At 52.3% G+C, this 16916-nt stretch overlaps 2 protein-coding genes across 2 annotated transcripts in view; both read right to left on the bottom strand.

The window, feature by feature from the left end:
- Positions 1 to 206: 206 nt before the first annotated feature.
- Positions 207 to 6082, bottom strand: GPBAR1 (G protein-coupled bile acid receptor 1). Its single transcript, XM_004762737.3, has 2 exons — positions 3073 to 6082; positions 207 to 1386 (listed from the first exon to the last, which is right to left on the bottom strand). Exon 2 carries the CDS (start codon positions 1339 to 1341, stop codon positions 349 to 351), a length of 993 nt encoding a protein of 330 aa, XP_004762794.1. The 5' UTR covers positions 1342 to 1386; positions 3073 to 6082; the 3' UTR covers positions 207 to 348.
- Positions 6083 to 7651: 1569 nt separating this feature from the next.
- Positions 7652 to 16916, bottom strand: part of ARPC2 (actin related protein 2/3 complex subunit 2) — a 29193-nt gene continuing 19928 nt past the window's right edge. The window contains exons 8-11 of the mRNA XM_045078737.1: positions 12777 to 12903; positions 11221 to 11321; positions 10681 to 10781; positions 7652 to 8110 (exon numbers count right to left, since the gene is read on the bottom strand). Of these exons, the coding sequence (XP_044934672.1) occupies positions 8086 to 8110; positions 10681 to 10781; positions 11221 to 11321; positions 12777 to 12903 (354 nt within the window). The 3' untranslated portion in view covers positions 7652 to 8085. The remainder of the gene's footprint in view (positions 8111 to 10680; positions 10782 to 11220; positions 11322 to 12776; positions 12904 to 16916) is intronic.

Below are 16916 nucleotides of genomic sequence, written 5' to 3'. Positions count from 1 at the left end.
TGTGTGTGTGGTTTTGTGGCATCTGGATATGAGAAACCAGGGAGGGGCATGTCGGGGTGAGGGGCCCCGCAGAATCTGCTAGGCTTTGAGAGCCCTCAGCTGGCTCTCCCTGATGGTTGATGCTGAGGGAGTCGGATCTCTGTGGATGCACATCTGACTTTAGTTCTCTCCCCACCCCCTTTCGGAGAAGCAGAATGAGATAACCGTGACCTGGCCAGAGTTTATTAGGTCAGGGTAGGGTCAGATAAGGGCAGGGCCTCTGATGCAGGGCCGGGGAGACAAGAGGAGACTGCCTTCCTGGCGGAGATGGACAGATGCTTCGAGTAGGAGCCAGCAGAGGCCCTTCCCCTAGTTCAAGTCAAGGTTCACGCTGCTTTGGCTACTGGTGCGGTAGGCTGTGCGGGGGCCAGGCCCAGTGCGGGGGGTCCTTCTGGGCAGCATGCGCAGGCACCTGCGGGCGGCCGTCCTCCAGGGGGCTGTGTAGCGCTGATCCCCCAGCCCCATGGCCACGGGCACGGCTGCTGCGCTGGCACTACCCAGTGAGATGAGGGACAACAGAGTTCCTGGCCCCAGCGGCAGGCGCTGCTCAAAGGCCAGGACTGAGAGGAGCAGGGTGGCCACATAGGGCCCCCAGCACAGCCCGAAGAGCAGCGTGGCCCCGGCCTGTGCCCTTGCTTGCCTCCAGGTGAGGGCCTGGGCCAGGGCCGATGGCGCGCCACGGCACACTGCCCGCTCCAGCCGCCGGATGTCCTGCAGCTGGCGGTGAGCCATGGCCAGCACACGGGCAGAGAGCAGGGCGGCGGCCCCCACAGCGGGCAGCAGGAGCCCGTAGACTTCAAGGTAGAGGTAGGGGGCGGGGAAGACAGCCTGGGAGCTGCAGTTGGTGCCGGGGGCCCAATGGTTCCACCCCAGGGCTGGCAGGCTGGTGAAGAGCAGGGGCCCGGCCCAGGTGAGGAGCAGGGCCAGCCATGTGCTCCCGCGGGGCCGCAGGGGCTGCCGCACTGCCATGTAGCGCTCGCCGTGCACCAGCAGGAGGTTGGCGAGCAGGGACAGGAAGGAGAAATTGGGCGCCAGATAGAGGAAGAAACAGGACCAGTAGCCTAGGCGGCTCTGGCTCCAGAGGCCGGGCAGCACGGGTAGCGCCAGCCCTGTGAGCAGCCCGGCCAGCAGCAGGCTCAGGAAGAAGCAGCCAGCGGGCGGGCGGCGCAGGTGCCGATCCCTGGCGATGCCCAAGGCCAGGAGCAGGTTGGCGGTGATGATGAGGATGGCCAGGGCCAGGGAGAGCCCCAGGGCCCCCGTGGGAACCGGGCTGGGTGCCTCCCTGGTGCTGTTGGGGATCATCTTTGGCCTGGGGACAGAGGAGGCCTGGAGCAGCAGCCAGCGTGCCTGAATGAGAGATGGGCAGCCAGAATTAGGGGGTGCTGGGCAGTCGTCCAGAGGGCGCACAGTGGGCCCTTATCTTGTTTGCTGAGAACACTTTCCCCCCCAAATAACTGCCTATTGAAATTTACATAAAAATTCATATTCTGGGCTTCTCTTAAGAGGTCCCCTCTAGCAACAAGTATGCCCAGCGTGCTGGCCATGGGCTGGAGCTGAGGGGCAGCTGTATTCCCCCAACTCCCCAGGCTCTACCCGTGTTGGCCAGTGCTATTACCTGTCCCACCCTCTCTGGGCAGCCGTTTTAAGGCCTCCATTTAGACTAAAGGGTGGACCCACCCAGCCCCAAAGCCCCAGAGCATTTTGTCCATCCCGGCCTCCACAAGACAAGGCCTCCACATTGGCCAAAAGGGAGAACAGGGTCTGGCTGGTGTGTCGTGGCTTCTGGCCATTGATCAGTTGAGAGCCTCCTTCAGGTTGGGCTGGGGCCAGGGCTAGGGGTGGGTGCTCTGATGAAGGAGGGGTCCCTGTCCTCGGATGCTCCCAGCCTGGTTGGCACCGGAGCCCTGGGAGAGGGGAGGCTGCTAAGGATTGGGGGGTCAGGGCAGGAGTGAGTGAGGCAGAGGCAAGGGCAGGGCTGGCTGAACACCTGAGTCAGTGACAGGCCACGGCCACGGAAGGCAGCAATGAGCAGGTTGCCTTGTTCCCCTAACCCACCCCCTACCCCCACCACCCGGCCCTCAGGCCCTCAGTACGTAATGATTACAGCTCAGTGAGCAGCCTCTGGGTAGGACTTCCAGCCCATAAACTTGACTCATCTGCAGCACACTAGCAACAGAGCCCTTCCTGGGAACTGGAGGAAGAGAGGACTCGCCCGGGAGGAGGAGGATGCCAGCCGCAAGGAGGACAGCTCCCACACCTGCGGGAGCTGGCAGGAGGAGCCCGACGGCAGGGTCTGGCCGTTCTGGGACTCTGATCTGGCCCAGTCCTTTCCTTCCTCGGTTCTTCCGGCACCCCGGCCCCAAGGCCACATGTGGGGAGGAGGAAGGGTCCAGGCCCAGGGGGAAACTCCTGCTACTTTCGGCAGGAGAGCAGCGCCTGTTGCTAGGATTAAAGTCAATAAGGAAAGGATTTCTACCTGCCCCCACCCCCAAGTCATCAGATCTGAGGGCACCCATGTCTCCCTGAGCTCAGGACCGTCCTCTCTCCAGCTCCCCCCGGCCCACCAAGGCCTGCCAAGCTACTGCCCCTCTCCCCTCTCCTCAGCTTATTTCCTCTTCCTCAACTTCCCCCACCCCTCACGCTGAGCCCTCTACCCAGGACATCCTTCCCTCTCTAGCAAGCCCTTTAGTTTCTGTTCCCTTTGTCCCTGCGCCACAAACTTTATTAAACCCCATGAGACCTCAGAGGCCCTGACTTCAAACCTGGACTCTTGTCCGGGGCTGGAGGTCCCAGCACTCCCCTGGTGGGAGACCCACCCCTCCTCCCCAGGAGCAGCATGAAAGGCAGGGCTGGCACCTGGGCCACCTTGTGTGGTGTGCTGGCCCGTGACCTGCACACCGTGGAGGCTCTGGTGGCTTGGGCTGGCTGCAATGGCCTCTTCAGGACCTGGGGCTGAGGTCTCCAGGTGAGGTTGGGTGCTTGGTGGGGGCAGAGGGCGTGGAGGGGGGCAGGGAGGAGGGCGTAGCTACTCACATGGCTCTTGGAAGGCAGGTGTTGCTGGCCCAGCCTGGGCTTGCCCCTGGGGGTCAGGGAGTTGCTGTAGGCGGGCCTGCAGGGCTTCCTGCGCGGTCTGTGGTCCCTGTGGCCGGTGAGGGCATGGTGCCTCCACTCTGGGGGTACTGCAGGGCCCCAGGCTCTCTGCTGCCCAGGCTCTGCCCCAGCCTGGGCTCTGGAGGGTTGGAGCTGGGGGTGGTGGGGCTCAGCCTGGCCCCGCCTCTCAGGGGTGGAGCCTGGCACTGGCTAGGCGGCAGGAGTCAGGAGGCTGGCCGTCTTTGTCCAGTGCCCTCCCCCTCTCCTGTACCTGTGTGCCCACTCCCCAGCCACCAGCTGTAGCTTGCCACTGAGGTGGCAGATCCCTTACCTCAGGGGAGCCCGGTCACCTGCCACGCGCCTAGCTAATCTGAGAAATGCAATCCAGTCAGCGAGGAATCAGAATTTGAGGAATCAGGGTTTCAGCTACTCCTTTCTGCTTCTTGCCCCAACGAATACATTTACATTTGATGAGTTATAAACCCCTGGGGTTGCGGACCAGCCAACAGCACACCCAGCTCCGTTAAGTTAATTGGGAAAAGCAGTATGATGGTGGCAGGGGTGGGGCTGTTTGGAGCTTGAGGATCCTTCCATCCTATCACCTGGTGGGCCTTCCGGTTTATAAAGCCAAACTTCCTTCTAGAATCTGGGGTCATTCTATACTTTTCTCAACTGCTTTGAGTCTAGTTCTGGGATAGGAGGTAAAAGTGGCTCTGGGCTAGGAGGTGTGGCATTTGGACAAGCTACTCCTGTGCCTCAATTTTCCCATGTGTAAAATACAAGTAAAAGCACCTCTCTGGGGTGTTGGGGACTATCACAGAGTAACATGTGACTCTATATATCCCAGTGCCTGACAGCCTGACACTTAACAGGAGGCCTCCGTGATGAGTAAGAGGTGTGAGCCAGTGTTGGAGGCAGAAAGCCTGGGTATGAATCTTAGAATCGCGGGATCTTTTTTTTCCCCCCTTTTGTGTGAACTTGGGAAAATTACTCAAGTTCTTTTGCCTTCGTTTCCTCATCTGTAGAAGGGGGCTTGTACTGTGCTCACCTATGGCGAGACGAACCCCAAGCTAATGTGTGGTGAAGACTTAGATAAACACTAGGCCCACAGACAGCTGTTATTAACATTTTTAGGATTCCTGCCCTCTGTCGCTCCCCTCCAGCCACCTGCCCCCTCTAAGAACTCTGTAGAGAGAGGCAGATCGAGAGCTCACAAAAAGCAAGAGGAGAAGGGCACTTCAGCTCCACAGAGACACTGAGTGGAGTAGGTACAGGAGAAGAAGGGCAAGTTCAAGGCTAGGGAGACAAGAAGTGTGATGCTCCAATTTTCACTTGTATCAAGTGAGGCCTTGGGGTGCCAGAGAGAAGCAGATTGAAGTGTGAGGGAGCTGGTAGCAACTGCAGCAAGAAAGCTGGAGATGAGACATGGGGAAAGACTTCCCTGCTCAAGAGCGCAGGTAGACTGAGATGGGGACTTCGGTGCCCTCGGTGAGGAAGGGCAGGGAGAGGAGACCTGAGCTGAAGGCTGTGGACCCGAAGGGTCTAGCTCTGCCCATCCTGCAGAGGATTGGGGGAACCGGGGAGACAGGACTTCTGTTAGGACAGCAAGTGGGAAGAGGAAAGCATCCAGCCTCAAACCCCTCCTCCAGCAAGCTGGCGGCCAGAGGACGCTGGCTTCCAGCAGCCGGCCCTCAGACCCACGCTATCTGGTCGGGCAGAAGTCAGAGGCTCTGGGAGAGTTCAGCCTGGGGCCTGGACAGAAGTGGGTGTGCGGCCCCTCAGATGTAGGACTGCCAGGAATAAACAGACCTCCTTCTGTTCCCAGCCCTGGCCTCCTCCCTAAGGGATCCAGGATGTCTGTGTTTCTTCTTCACTGCTTTGTCTAAACACTGTGTGTGGGATGACGTCCGAAGGGGGTGGCTTAGGCAGCAGGGGCCAGGAAGCCTGGGTCCTGTCTCCTCACTGGACCATCCAGGCCTTCTCTGCTCTCTCACCCAACTCTAGCGTGGACTCAACCCCAGCCTTCTCCCCTTGGCCCATAGGAGGGCTGTGGTGCAGATAGTTTCCAGACCCTCCTTTCTAGCTGCAGGCTGACCTCTGTGGTCCCCATTCTCCTCTCCTCCTGCAGAGCCTCTACTGTGGGGCCCAGGCCTGCCAGGGAATCCTCCTGGGCCTCCTATTTGAAGCTCTTTGCTGAGATAGGGCTGGGCGGGAGTGGTGTACAGGGGCTGGGGTACTCGCTAATGGGACCTGTGGAAGGGAGGTGGTTCCAGGGCTTTCTGGATCCTGGCTGCCCTCCAGGGACCACTGTCAACTCTTCACTCCCCCCTAGGCAAGAGTAGACAAGCCCTTGGGAGCCTCTGGAGGGCTCTGGGCACAAGCCTAGCCAGGACCTTGGCCTCAGGAAGCCCTGAGGCCAAGGTCTCTGGCCAGAAGACACTCTGGTCCTTCCTGTTATGGTTAAGCCAGGTTCAACACGGGCCCCTCAGAGCCACTACAGTGCTTTCAGCAATCCCAGGAGTGGATAGCTTTGCTTGAACTCAAGAGTCTTCACTTCCAATGAGACCAAAGGGAGTGGAGATGGCAACTGCTAAGTAGTGGGAGAGGGCTGACACAGCGGCCAACACTGCTTTCTCCATCTCTGCCACCACCAGAAGTGGGGTACAAGGGGTCACTCCTCCCCAGCGCACAGGTTTGTTGGGATGGGGACTGAGCTATGTCCCCAGCTGAGAGCCCATTTCAGTGGAGTCTGAAATGACTGGGTGACTGAATGACCTACAGCTTTCAGATTTCTTGACTGTGACCCAGAGTAAAAGGGGGGGGGGCTTTTTATAATCTAATCAAGACATGTGTACATAACCAAAACACATTCCAAAACCAATACTTACCCTTGAGAAATGTGATACACTCTCATCTATACTAGTCCATTAAAAAAAAAAAAAGCTGGGGAATCAGGTGGCCCAGTTGGTTAGGCCTCTGTCTTCAGCTCAGGTCATGATCTCAGGGTCCTGGGATTGAGCTCTGCACTGAGCTCTTATCTCTGTGGTGGGGGTGGGGGGACTGCTACTCTCCTCCTACCACTTGTGTTTGCTCTTTCTCTCCTCAAAGAAATAAAATCTTCAAACAAAACAAAAACAAAAACAAAAACAAACAAAAAACCCAGTGATGGGGACGCCTGGGTGGCTCGGTTGGTTAAGCAGCTGCCTTCGGCTCAGGTCATGATCCCAGCGTCCTGGGATCGAGTCCCACATCGGGCTCCTTGCCCGGCAGGGAGCCTGCTTCTCCCTCTGCCTCTGCCTGCCATTCTGTCTGCCTGTGCTTGCTTTCTCCCCTTCTCTCTCTGATAAATAAATAAAATCTTAAAAACAAACAAACAAACAAACAAACAGTGATGAAGTTACACATGTGACAGAAATACATAGCGCCCCCCCCTCCCCCCGACACACACAGACACACACAGGCCAGACTGTGGACAGGGTCCTGGCTGAGATACCACACTACAGTCATTCGAGATGCTACCACTGGGGGGAGCTGGGTGAAGGGCACACAGAAATTCTGTATTATTTCTTCACGGCTGCCTATGAACCTACAGTCATCTCATAACAGTTCAGGAAACAAAAATATCATGACAGCTCACAGTTCACGAATGAATCTTAAAACCAGTCTGAAACACACTGCACTAGATGGCGACAAGTTAAAAGGGAAAGCAAGAAGCTAAAAACTGCCAGGATGGCCCTTAGACCATTTCAAGTGCTCCTAACATTCTCTACTGAATATTCTGAACGATTTTATTTTGGGGATCACTGTCCTGCTAGCTAGGGGCCAGCATACATTTCTAGGCATGGTACTGTTAGGCAAGCATCTCTCCAAAGGAAATTTTGCGGAATGCCAGTCTTATGGGATCCTGTGTGGGAAGAGAAAGGGTGGCCAGTTAGTCTACATTGGGCCCACACCCTAACACCCATCAATGTCCTGCAGAACAACACATGCCACAGAACTCATTGTGGGAAATCCTGTGTATTATCCATAATTAAAGAATTAGCCAGGAGAAGCCTGGGTGGGCTCAGTCCTTAAGTATCTGCCTTCAGCTCAGGTCATGATCCTCAAATCCTGGGATTGAGCCCTGAGCTGGGCTCCCTGCTCAATGGGAAGCCTGCTTCTCCCCCTCTCAATCCCTCTGCTTGTACTCTCTCTTGCTGTCTCTGTCAAATAAATAAATAAAATCTTAAAAAAAAAAAAGCCAGAAAACACTTATGTGACTATCACAGTCCCAGAAGCTTCTCGGCCACAGCCAGCCAGACTTGGTAACAAGCAGGCTTTACAGGAAGCACGTTCACATTTACTCAGAACCGCCAACCAAGAGCTCACTAACCAGCCATCCTCTCTCTCTTCTAAAGGGTGGTTGAGGGACTTGTGGTCTAAGGTTTCCCAGATTTGGGTCTGTAGTTTAAGGGCAGAGCCATGTGTACTCTCCACCACACCCCCTTTTGGATTCAGTCTAGAAACCCAGCAAATTCTCATGTAAGATAGAAAGATTTTCTTTATTAATGACCCCAACCGTATTTCTTTAGATACAGGAGTTTTGAACTCAAATACTTAGGAGAAAACAAGTTAAGATTGCATTATCCTGCAACTCATTACCAGTAACATATTGCAAAGCGCAACAGCTTGGAAAAGGGGAGGAAGGCAAGGGAGTGAGGGAGGGAAGGTAAAGAAAAGGAATTAAGTTGATCAAGTGGAAATCCTTTTTTTCTTTTTTTAATTCTTGAGAACTATGAAGTCCTTGCAAGCACAGCTCGTTTCTGCAGATTATTTTCCAAACGTGTACAAAAATGGAACCAAAACGGAGAATCCCGTAAGAACCTGAAGAGGGGCAACGTTGAGAAGCTACGATTATCCAGCAGCAAGTGTTCCCGCCTTCAGCTGCCAGCCGCCTCCTCTTCCTGTTCCCGAGAGTTAGCGGGATGAAAACGTCTTCCCCCTTCAAAAGCAGAGAGAAGTGTGAAGGCCAGTTTCTGGCTCACCTGTCCTGCCGCCCCACACTCCTGGACTGGGGATGTGATCCCAGGGACACCAGACATAGGTGAGTAAGTTCCTTAGAGGCTGTGGGAACTCTAGGCCTGGAATAAGCCCCAGCTCCCAGAGAGACTTCATCAGCTTTCCTCCTGCTGAACACTTTGGGGACACCAGGGAGCACCTGTGCCAAGCCCGCAAGGACATTCAATGTACCAAGCTAGACAGGACAGTCCCTGGCCCATGGTGTCTGGATGGCCTAGACCTACTCGAACTTCAGTCAGGACTCAACCCTCTTCCAGGCCGAGAGCTCAGGGCCTCTCTTACACAGCTTACACCCCTTCAGGCTCACAGAGAGCAGCTCCTTCAATCTGTCCCCAAGGATCAGGATGCTCGAAACTTCCAAGTACAGGAGCTGTGTGTTGCCTTGCAGTGACCACACACTTGGTTACAGAACACTCGCCTGACTTTAGGCTCCTGAATCTTGGCCTTTGTCCCATCCAGTATTACTCTGGAAGGGCCAGCTTTGGGAACAGGCTAGCTCCTGAAGACAGAGGTCGTTTGGTAAAGCAGCCTGGAAGCTGGGGCTGAGAACTATGGGAAACTGGGGCAAAGATTGGGGGCTAAATTTTCCTATCCTGAATGTCTCACCCAGCCCAGACTGAAACTGTAGTGTTTCCCCCACAGCCCCATCCCGCCAGGCAAAGCTCCTGAGTGTTCGATTCCGGCAGAGGGCACCAAGCCAGGAAACCATCCTACTCCATGCAGCCCGTTTCTGCTGCCGGGAGTGGGGGGTGGGGGTCCTGGCTTCTCCTACTCATCCTTAGTAACACAACCTGGTTTTCAGCTTGGATATGGTTGTTCGCCTCCCCCTCCTCCTTTCTGGGGCCCATCTCTGCTAAAGAGAGGTCACAGAACAGAAAAAGGCAGAGCTGCTCTTTTTAAGCCCCAGGAAGGTGGTTTACGGACAATTTAAGGATCTACCCTTCCCCAGTTCCTTACCAGGACAGGGGAGAACCCTTGTGGGGAGACACTGGGTGGTGGCTGCCTTGGTGGGCTCTTCTGAACAGACGAGAAGTTACAGGGCTAAGGATGACACAGGCAGGCCCTTATGGCCTATTTACGAGGCCAGCCTTCCTATTTGGTGTGTGACGGGCTGACGGGTCAGGCTTCCTTCTGCTGTGCCCAGCTGCCCGTTCACCTCCCAGCCAGTCTCTCCACTGGCCCTGGAAACAGCACAGCATTGGCTGCCTTACGCTTGAGGTCACCAAAGTGACAAGAGCGGTTCCATGGAAAGCCAGAGGGGCAGGGGACCTTGGAAACTCCAGGAGGGAGGCCAGGTTATAGAAGAGGTGGAAACAGCGTTTGTGTCCCAGGACATATGCCCTCCCCACAGTGTTGGTTTTGCCCATGTCTGGCCTTGCCACAGAGCTGCGGAGTAGAAGGGGTGACGCTGTGAATTCGCCACCATGGCTTCTGGACACCTCTCTGGAAGCAGAAGACCCAACTACAGCCTGAACACCCCTCCTGAGGCTCTGGGCAGGAGCTACAGAGAGTTACTACCTAGCCTCTAAAGCCTTTGCCCGAGGAAATCGGGAATGACTTCCACTGCTTTTATAAGCCTCTACCCAAGGAAATTGGGAGTGACTTTCACTGCTCTGATGTTCCCGAGACTGAAAACCCTCAGCTCCGGTACCAAGAGTCAGGCGCCTCTCTTATCCTGTCAAGTGGCAGCAGAAACTAGCTTGGCAGGAGAGGCCTCATGTGCTAGGGGAGAACTCGGAGCCCTGTGCACACCATACCTGCCAAAGGTCATCCCTGAAAGGAGTTGGTGTTGGCAAATATGCTGGTTGGGAGGGGTGGGCAGAAGCTTAGTTCACCTCAAGACCTGAGTTTAATGGGCACAGAAGCTGGCAGATAAGCACTTATTCCTTGAGAACAGGATCGCCTAAATTTCACCAGAAGGGGCATCCAAACCTGACATTTTGCTTGAAGACCTTAATCCCTACCTAGGCTCCAGGCCACTCTGGCCTCTCCTGCACGGAGCCACACATGGGAGTGCTATTCAGCATTTCTATCCCTGAGAAAGATAACTCTGTCTCCATGCAACTTCCTGCCAAGCAGCAGAGCAGGGGATAAAAATAGGGGGTGGCTGCAGGCCCGTTAACTCAGCTAAATGTCTGTAAGCAAATCTCTTCCCTTTTCCAGGAAGACCCTGAGGACTGACCTCTTAACTCAGGCCCAAAGAGAACATAGTGCATCTCAGTAAAAAGGTCCCTTTTTGTCTTCCCTAGCTGACATTTTGCTAGCTCACAAAGATGTGGAAACAAGGGAATCCATCCCGGCCCACTCAGGACTGAAAACCTGTCCATCCCATTTTCAGTCAGTCAGGTGGCTCCAGGCCCGACCCTGCCTGCCTTTCCCATGTAGGCAGCAGCTACCAGACACCTGGAGGGCCAGGTCACCCACATCCACTATTTTCCTCTTGGTGCAATCGGGAAAGGAGGGTGGTCCTGCCTGTGAGACCGCCCTACTCACGTGATTGTTTTCATTTCTTTTTTCTCGGCATCTGGACGTGCACGGTTCAGCACCTTGAGGAAGTCAGATGTTTTCGCCCGCATACGTGTGTGGATATAGGCCTGGGAGCAAACACAATGGGTACTGAAGCAGTCAGGTGCTAGAAAGACAGCTCTGCTTTCAGGAAGGTTGGGGAACATATGCCCTGGGCCTGACAAAGATCCATGCAGGGAAGCCGGAGGGCAACCCTTTCTGGAGACATATGTTCATCTCTCTACTGTGCAGAGAGGTAGTGGGGAGAGATGGAAGGAAGGCCATGGTATCTTAAAGTCTCCAGAACCATTAGAGTTCATAGCAACAGCCTGGACTATAGGAATGACTTTTTTTTTTAAAAAGTAAACTCTACCTGCAGTATGCTGCTCAAACTCACAACCGTAATCATGATTGTGTCACATGCCCTACTGACTGAGGCAGCCAGGTGCAGCCCACGCAGAAATGACTTTTTAGCCATTAACTCCGGTGGAGAATGACCTGGAGCACAGGCCCGAGGTGCCGCCTCACCTTAGAGCACTTGATGTGGTAGTGCAGATAGTCCCGGAACGTGTGGATCAGGTTGATGGTGTTGTCTCGAGCACTGGCGTTGGTGTGGCGAGGGAACAGCACTGCGGGCAGGGACACAGATAAGACGTCAGGGTAACATCAAGGCCAAAGGGCGGTAAGATCAGAGCCTACAGTCAGCTCCGATCTCTCCCTGCCTGAGGAGAATGCACTTGTTTCACTAAGCCCAGGCTCTGACAAGGTGTTCTCCTCCAGCAAGGAAGGGATAAGTACTACAACAAGGCGGGTCCCAGTGAGTGCAAATGGAGGCTATGTCAAGGAAAATGGAGGAGGTGATGGCAGAAAACCAGGGCTCCCCTGAGAAAAGGCTTAGTGCCGGCATCACTCTAGGTCATGGTCTCTTGAGGAGGTGGAACCACTGGCTGGGAGGGTGGGGGTGACTTTGGAGAAAACACCTTATCTTTGACATCAGCATGAGGAAACAGCCTGCTTATCCTCCATCCATGGTGACTTGGCCTTCAGAGGCACTTGGTTCCAGAAGATTCAGTGGTCTTGTGAACACTAAACACTGTAAGCTCCAAGGACCTCAACTTTCCTGATGAGAATAGGCAGCAGGAGCTGCTCTGGCCGGGCATGAGAAAAACCCCTCCCAGGGCACCATGCACTGAAGCCCCCTGCAGCCACTCTGCCCTCTTCACCCCTCCTTTCAGCTTTCTGCAATCCTCCCCATCTCCTGCACCTACTCTACTCAGTGGTCTTGGCAACAGTAAAATCCTCCAGGTAGGTGGCTTTGCTAACATGAAAAGGAATACCTCAGAAGAAAGGGTGGGACCCCGGTGTCCATTTGCCCTGAGAAGAAACAAACACCAGAACCAGAGGTAACTATGTGGCCTAGGATCTAAGATGCCAACGACCGGACCATTTATATGCACCACAGAGAGAAAGGCTACCAACTAAAGCGTGGGGCATATGCGAACTGTAAGCTGTATTCCAACCTCAAAGACGTCACACGACAGAAAATGTGTAGCTCGGATTTTAGGAAACATGGTAAACTGGCGGGCTCATCACCAATCAACAGGTGCACCATCAGGAGTGAGGGGACTTCAATCTCACAAAAGGCAACATCTCAGTGGCATCCGGTGCCAAGTGTGAACAAGCGGTTATTTCAAACTGTCAGCTATAATCCCGAGCCAGCTCACTGGTCTGGAACAACCATAAGGGAAGATTTGAATTTCTTCAGTGGAATAAGTGAATCATGGCTGGAGCGCTGGCTCAGGAAGCAAAAAACCAAGAAACGCCAAATGCCAGAGAACTCCCTCCCACCCAGCTGCTTTGTGGTCCCAAGTCTTAACACCTGACACCAGGGGCTAGATTTTTTTTTCTCCCAGCATTTAAGAAAAACAGGGGAATAAAAAAGAGGACTATGGCACTCCTTCCCACAGTTAACGCACTGGCACAGAATGATCTGGTATGCCTGCTTTTGCCCCTTCCCCATTTTAACAAAGCCCTGTCCCTGTTCAGGCCTCCTGCAGCAGGAAGGCACCCCCCATGCCGCTCACCGAAGGTAATGTAGCCAATGTTGTCGCCCACGGCAGCATCGGTGTCCTTCAGCTCCAAAGGCGGTTCCCTGTGGCTGAAGAGGACCTGCGGGGCTGTGTGACTGGCTCTGCGGCCTTCTTTGAACTCCTGAACAAAGCAAGCAGGAAAGAATCTGACGTAAGGAGAACAGCAGCTTCCACTACAAGGCTGGCCCCATGGGGTGTGCCCTCTGTAGCACTCCAGAGTGGCAGACAGCTAAGAAACACCTGGCACGATGTAGGACAGTGCCACCTGCTACCCACACGATCTGGACTCAAAAAGCAGAGACCACGGAGTCCTTAACAAAGCTGATCTTCAAAATGTGATGAGAGCATTTTTAAAAAAAATTTTTTTTAAGATTTTATTTATTTACTTGAGACAAAGAGAGGGAGGAAGGGAGGGAGGGGGAAGGAGAGAAAGAGAGAGAGTGGGGAGGAGCAGAGGGACAGGGAGAAGCAGACTCCCCACCAAGCAGGGAGCCAGATGTGGGGCTCCATCCCAGGACCCTGGGATCCTGAAGGAGCTGAAGGCAGACACTCAACAGCCTGAGCCACCCAGGCGCCTCTGATGAGAACGTTCTTAATCCCCTTTCCTTTCTCTTGCTTTGCAAGGACAGAGGCAATTAAAGAGGCAATAAAAGTCCATCTGAGACTAAACAGACAACAAACTGCAAAGCAGGAGAGAACCAGCTTACATTGAGATTAAGGACTACTGCTGATTTGGTTCTTTTGATTTCATGTGGAGAGGCTGTATTTATCAGGAAATCTTTAAAATCTCAGGGTGCTATGGAACCCAGGCTCTAGCTTGCTTAAGACTCAAGATAAAATCTTAACTCTCTTCCTCTTTGCCTGAAAGCCCGTTAGGAGCTGGCCCATTTCTCACCCACCCCCACCGCCCCTTCCGCCCCATCTCTGCTTCTTCCTCTTTCTTGAAACCAGGCCTTTTCGGGGCTCTGGACCTTCACCTAAGTCCTGTTTTGCTGAGGTTTCTTAGACCATTACTGTTTAGAATCCACCAAATGGAACTTCAGACTAAATGTAAGCCCTTCTTGGGGGCAGAAGACAATGGAGTTAAAGAAGCAGAGTTGTTTTAGGGTTCATCCCTGAGAGAAGGCGCCTATGTAACATGAGAAATTAAAGCCTGACCGTTAATTCTGGTCTTGGATGAATTCAATCACCACCACTCTGCCTAAGAGCAAATCATCCCTAAGACAATGTCCCCACCCTCTTCAAAGGACAGGAAAATGAGGATGTAAAAACCAGGTCATTCCTCACATGTTTTAATCTTCAAACCACAGGCTTTTCTAACACATACATTCCCGTGTACATACCAAAGTGATACAAGGCATCCCTGTCTCAACCCAGATGTGCAAAAACAGAACTAGATTTTCCAGCAATGCTGGCAGAACAGGGTGATCCAAATTCACTGAATGATAGCAGAAGGATGGAACCGAGGGCTAGGTAAAGCCTCGGAGTGTCAGGAGGACCAAAAACCAGCTTCCATGGCTGTTCAGTCTGTGATGCTCCTCTGCTGCTGCTCAGCTATGACCTCCTCTATCCTGCCATCTCCAGCATACTCGGGCAGCTGGCTGCTGTCTCGTCAGCATTTCCCATGTCTTCTAAGTCTCTACTTTGGCACTTTATTATTCACTAACAGTCTGGCTTCCCTACCAGGTTGTAAGCTCTACATGCCAAGGATCCTCCTTTATTACTCTGTATCCATTACTTCTCTTTCAAAGAGGCCGGCTAGCACACGGCTTGCTGAATGAAAGCAAGCGCTTTCTAGCCTCGCTGACTTAGTGCTGTTGCATTGTAAAGGAAGGGACAGGGACTACCCTTCCACCTGTAGGCAGGAAGAAAGTGCACAGGGCAGCAAGCCCTCAACAAATTAGCAGCAAAAGAAGGGTAACATCTGAGGAATTCTAATGCCCAGTCTGGGATCTTGCCTGTTTCCCTATGCTGCCTCCTGAGCCGGCACTGCCTGGCTTCTAGAGCTTGGTGGAAGATAACTACCACAGCCAGATTAGGTTATTAGCTCCCTCTTAAATTTGTTCCTCAAATGAAAAATATTTGGAGAGGCAGAGAAAGAGTCAAGATCATTTAAAATGGAAATTCCTAAAGCAAAGCTTCTGAGATTACCCATCTCTAGAAAACATTACTTTTCATTCTGCAAAGGGTTGGGAGGTTTTCTCACTTCTTTTTTCACTCTTTAGCGCCCCTCCCCTGGGGGATGGGGAGAAAATAGACAGATAATAACTGCCAGCATTTTCTTGTGTTTATTAAGTTTCTTGAAGACTCCAAATCACTGGTGCCTGTTGGCATTCAAACCCAGATGGGGTGCGTGTAAACCCATGGTGACTTATTAGCACGGATTCCTTGGGTTCTGTGTGCAGAAAACCACACGTTATATCTGGTTAACAATGCACTTCTGATTTGGGGCTCGCTCCCGTCTTTGTTTCTTCTTGCTGCGTTCTCTTAAATAATACTTCAGAAACAATCAACCAACCCACACAAATAGCTCTCCTTTCTTGTTAGGGTCTTTGTCCTGTATCTGTCAGCAATGATGCCTTTCTTTTTCCTCCAACTAGGATGTCTTTTGAGTACCACAATACTATTTCTCTCTTCCATCAAAGCACAATTTATGATAGCAAATACAGCATATATCCAAATATATACAAAAATGGAGTATATGATAAAGGTAGCACCTTCAATTGGTAGTATAAACACAAGCCTTGAAACAATGACTATTGAGACCAGGGGGTAGCCATTCAGAAAAAAATGATGGAACCATCTTTCAAAAGATTAGGTGTAAAATATGAAACTATAAAAATACTAAGAAATGATACAGGTATATTTATTTAAAATTCTGGAGTAGGGAAGGCATTTCTAACCATGACTCAAAATCTAGGAGCCACAGAAGGGATGGACTGAACTTTGTGAAAATAAACTTCTGCGTTGAGGGCAAACCACCCCCACAAACTCTAGTGACAAACTGGAAAAAATATCTGCAACTCCTACATAGATAAAAGGCTATTCTCTCTAGTATATAAAGAAATAGAGAAGATCAGTAACCCAACAGAAAAATAGGTAAGGATAGAGACATCTCAAAGGGAAGAAAAATAAATAGCCTTCAACATTAAGAAAAGATTTTGGGACCTCATTCCCAAGAGTATATAAATATCATTTTTAATCCATCAGACTGGCAGAAATCTGAATGTCTGTCAACATACTCTGGAAATCGAGCACTCTCATGTATTGAAGGCGGGAGGCAAAAGGGCACAACTTCTGTGGAGGGTCTGGCAATATCTACTAGAGTTCCTTGGACTCCGTGCTCCCAATTCAGGAAAATATCCTGCAGCTATGACCACACAGGCATCCAGGTAGACAGGGTCCTCAACATCCTACCTTCACACCTGCCTAGAAGGCAGACAGCTTGTGTCTTGTCCCCCAACATACAGAAACCAGTGGACTATGTTTAACTTTTCTTGGTTATGGGGGCTGACGTTAAGATCTAAAAATATGAAAAATATTCTAGTTCACCATACGCTAATCTCCAAAACTGTACTGTTCTTGTGCTTGCCACAGAATGAGCAGTGACATGATATCTACCAGACTTTCTCTAGTGCTCAGCTTGCATGCCAATGAAGATAGTGCACCAAAGGCAAACACTAGAATATCCATGTGAGTGGGGAATGGAAGCTCCTGTCTTCTTCTTAAAGGCAGGACAGCAACGGTCAGAGTTGGCCTGCTGACGGACAAAAACAGCAATCATGTTCTGAACCAGGTTGGAGGTCCACACTGGTAGGGGGGAGACTCACAAAGGCCCACAGCAAGCAGGTCAGTTATCAGGAGGAACTTCAAACAGCCATCCCAGAGTCACAGCATTCTGCGCTAGGCACCCGCTGTTGTGGGAATTTAAAGTAACAATGTCCAGGAAAATTCTCAGATAATTTATTTTGGAGCAAAATCCAGCAAAATAAGCCCAGGTTTCTAAGGTCATTTCAAATAAACTGTCCCAGCCTCTGACTCTGTGGAGATGGAAGAAAGGCAGATGGCTTCCCAAGCATAGGCTTTCCACATTCCTGGACACCAGATGGGGCTGCCCGGTGCCAGTCCAGTCAC

Source organism: Mustela putorius, unplaced genomic scaffold, assembly GCF_011764305.1.
Source record: "Mustela putorius furo isolate JIRA1106 unplaced genomic scaffold, ASM1176430v1.1 tig00000275_pilon_pilon_pilon, whole genome shotgun sequence".
Lineage (NCBI taxonomy): Eukaryota > Metazoa > Chordata > Mammalia > Carnivora > Mustelidae > Mustela > Mustela putorius.
This window is presented reverse-complemented; position numbering and strand designations above follow the sequence as displayed.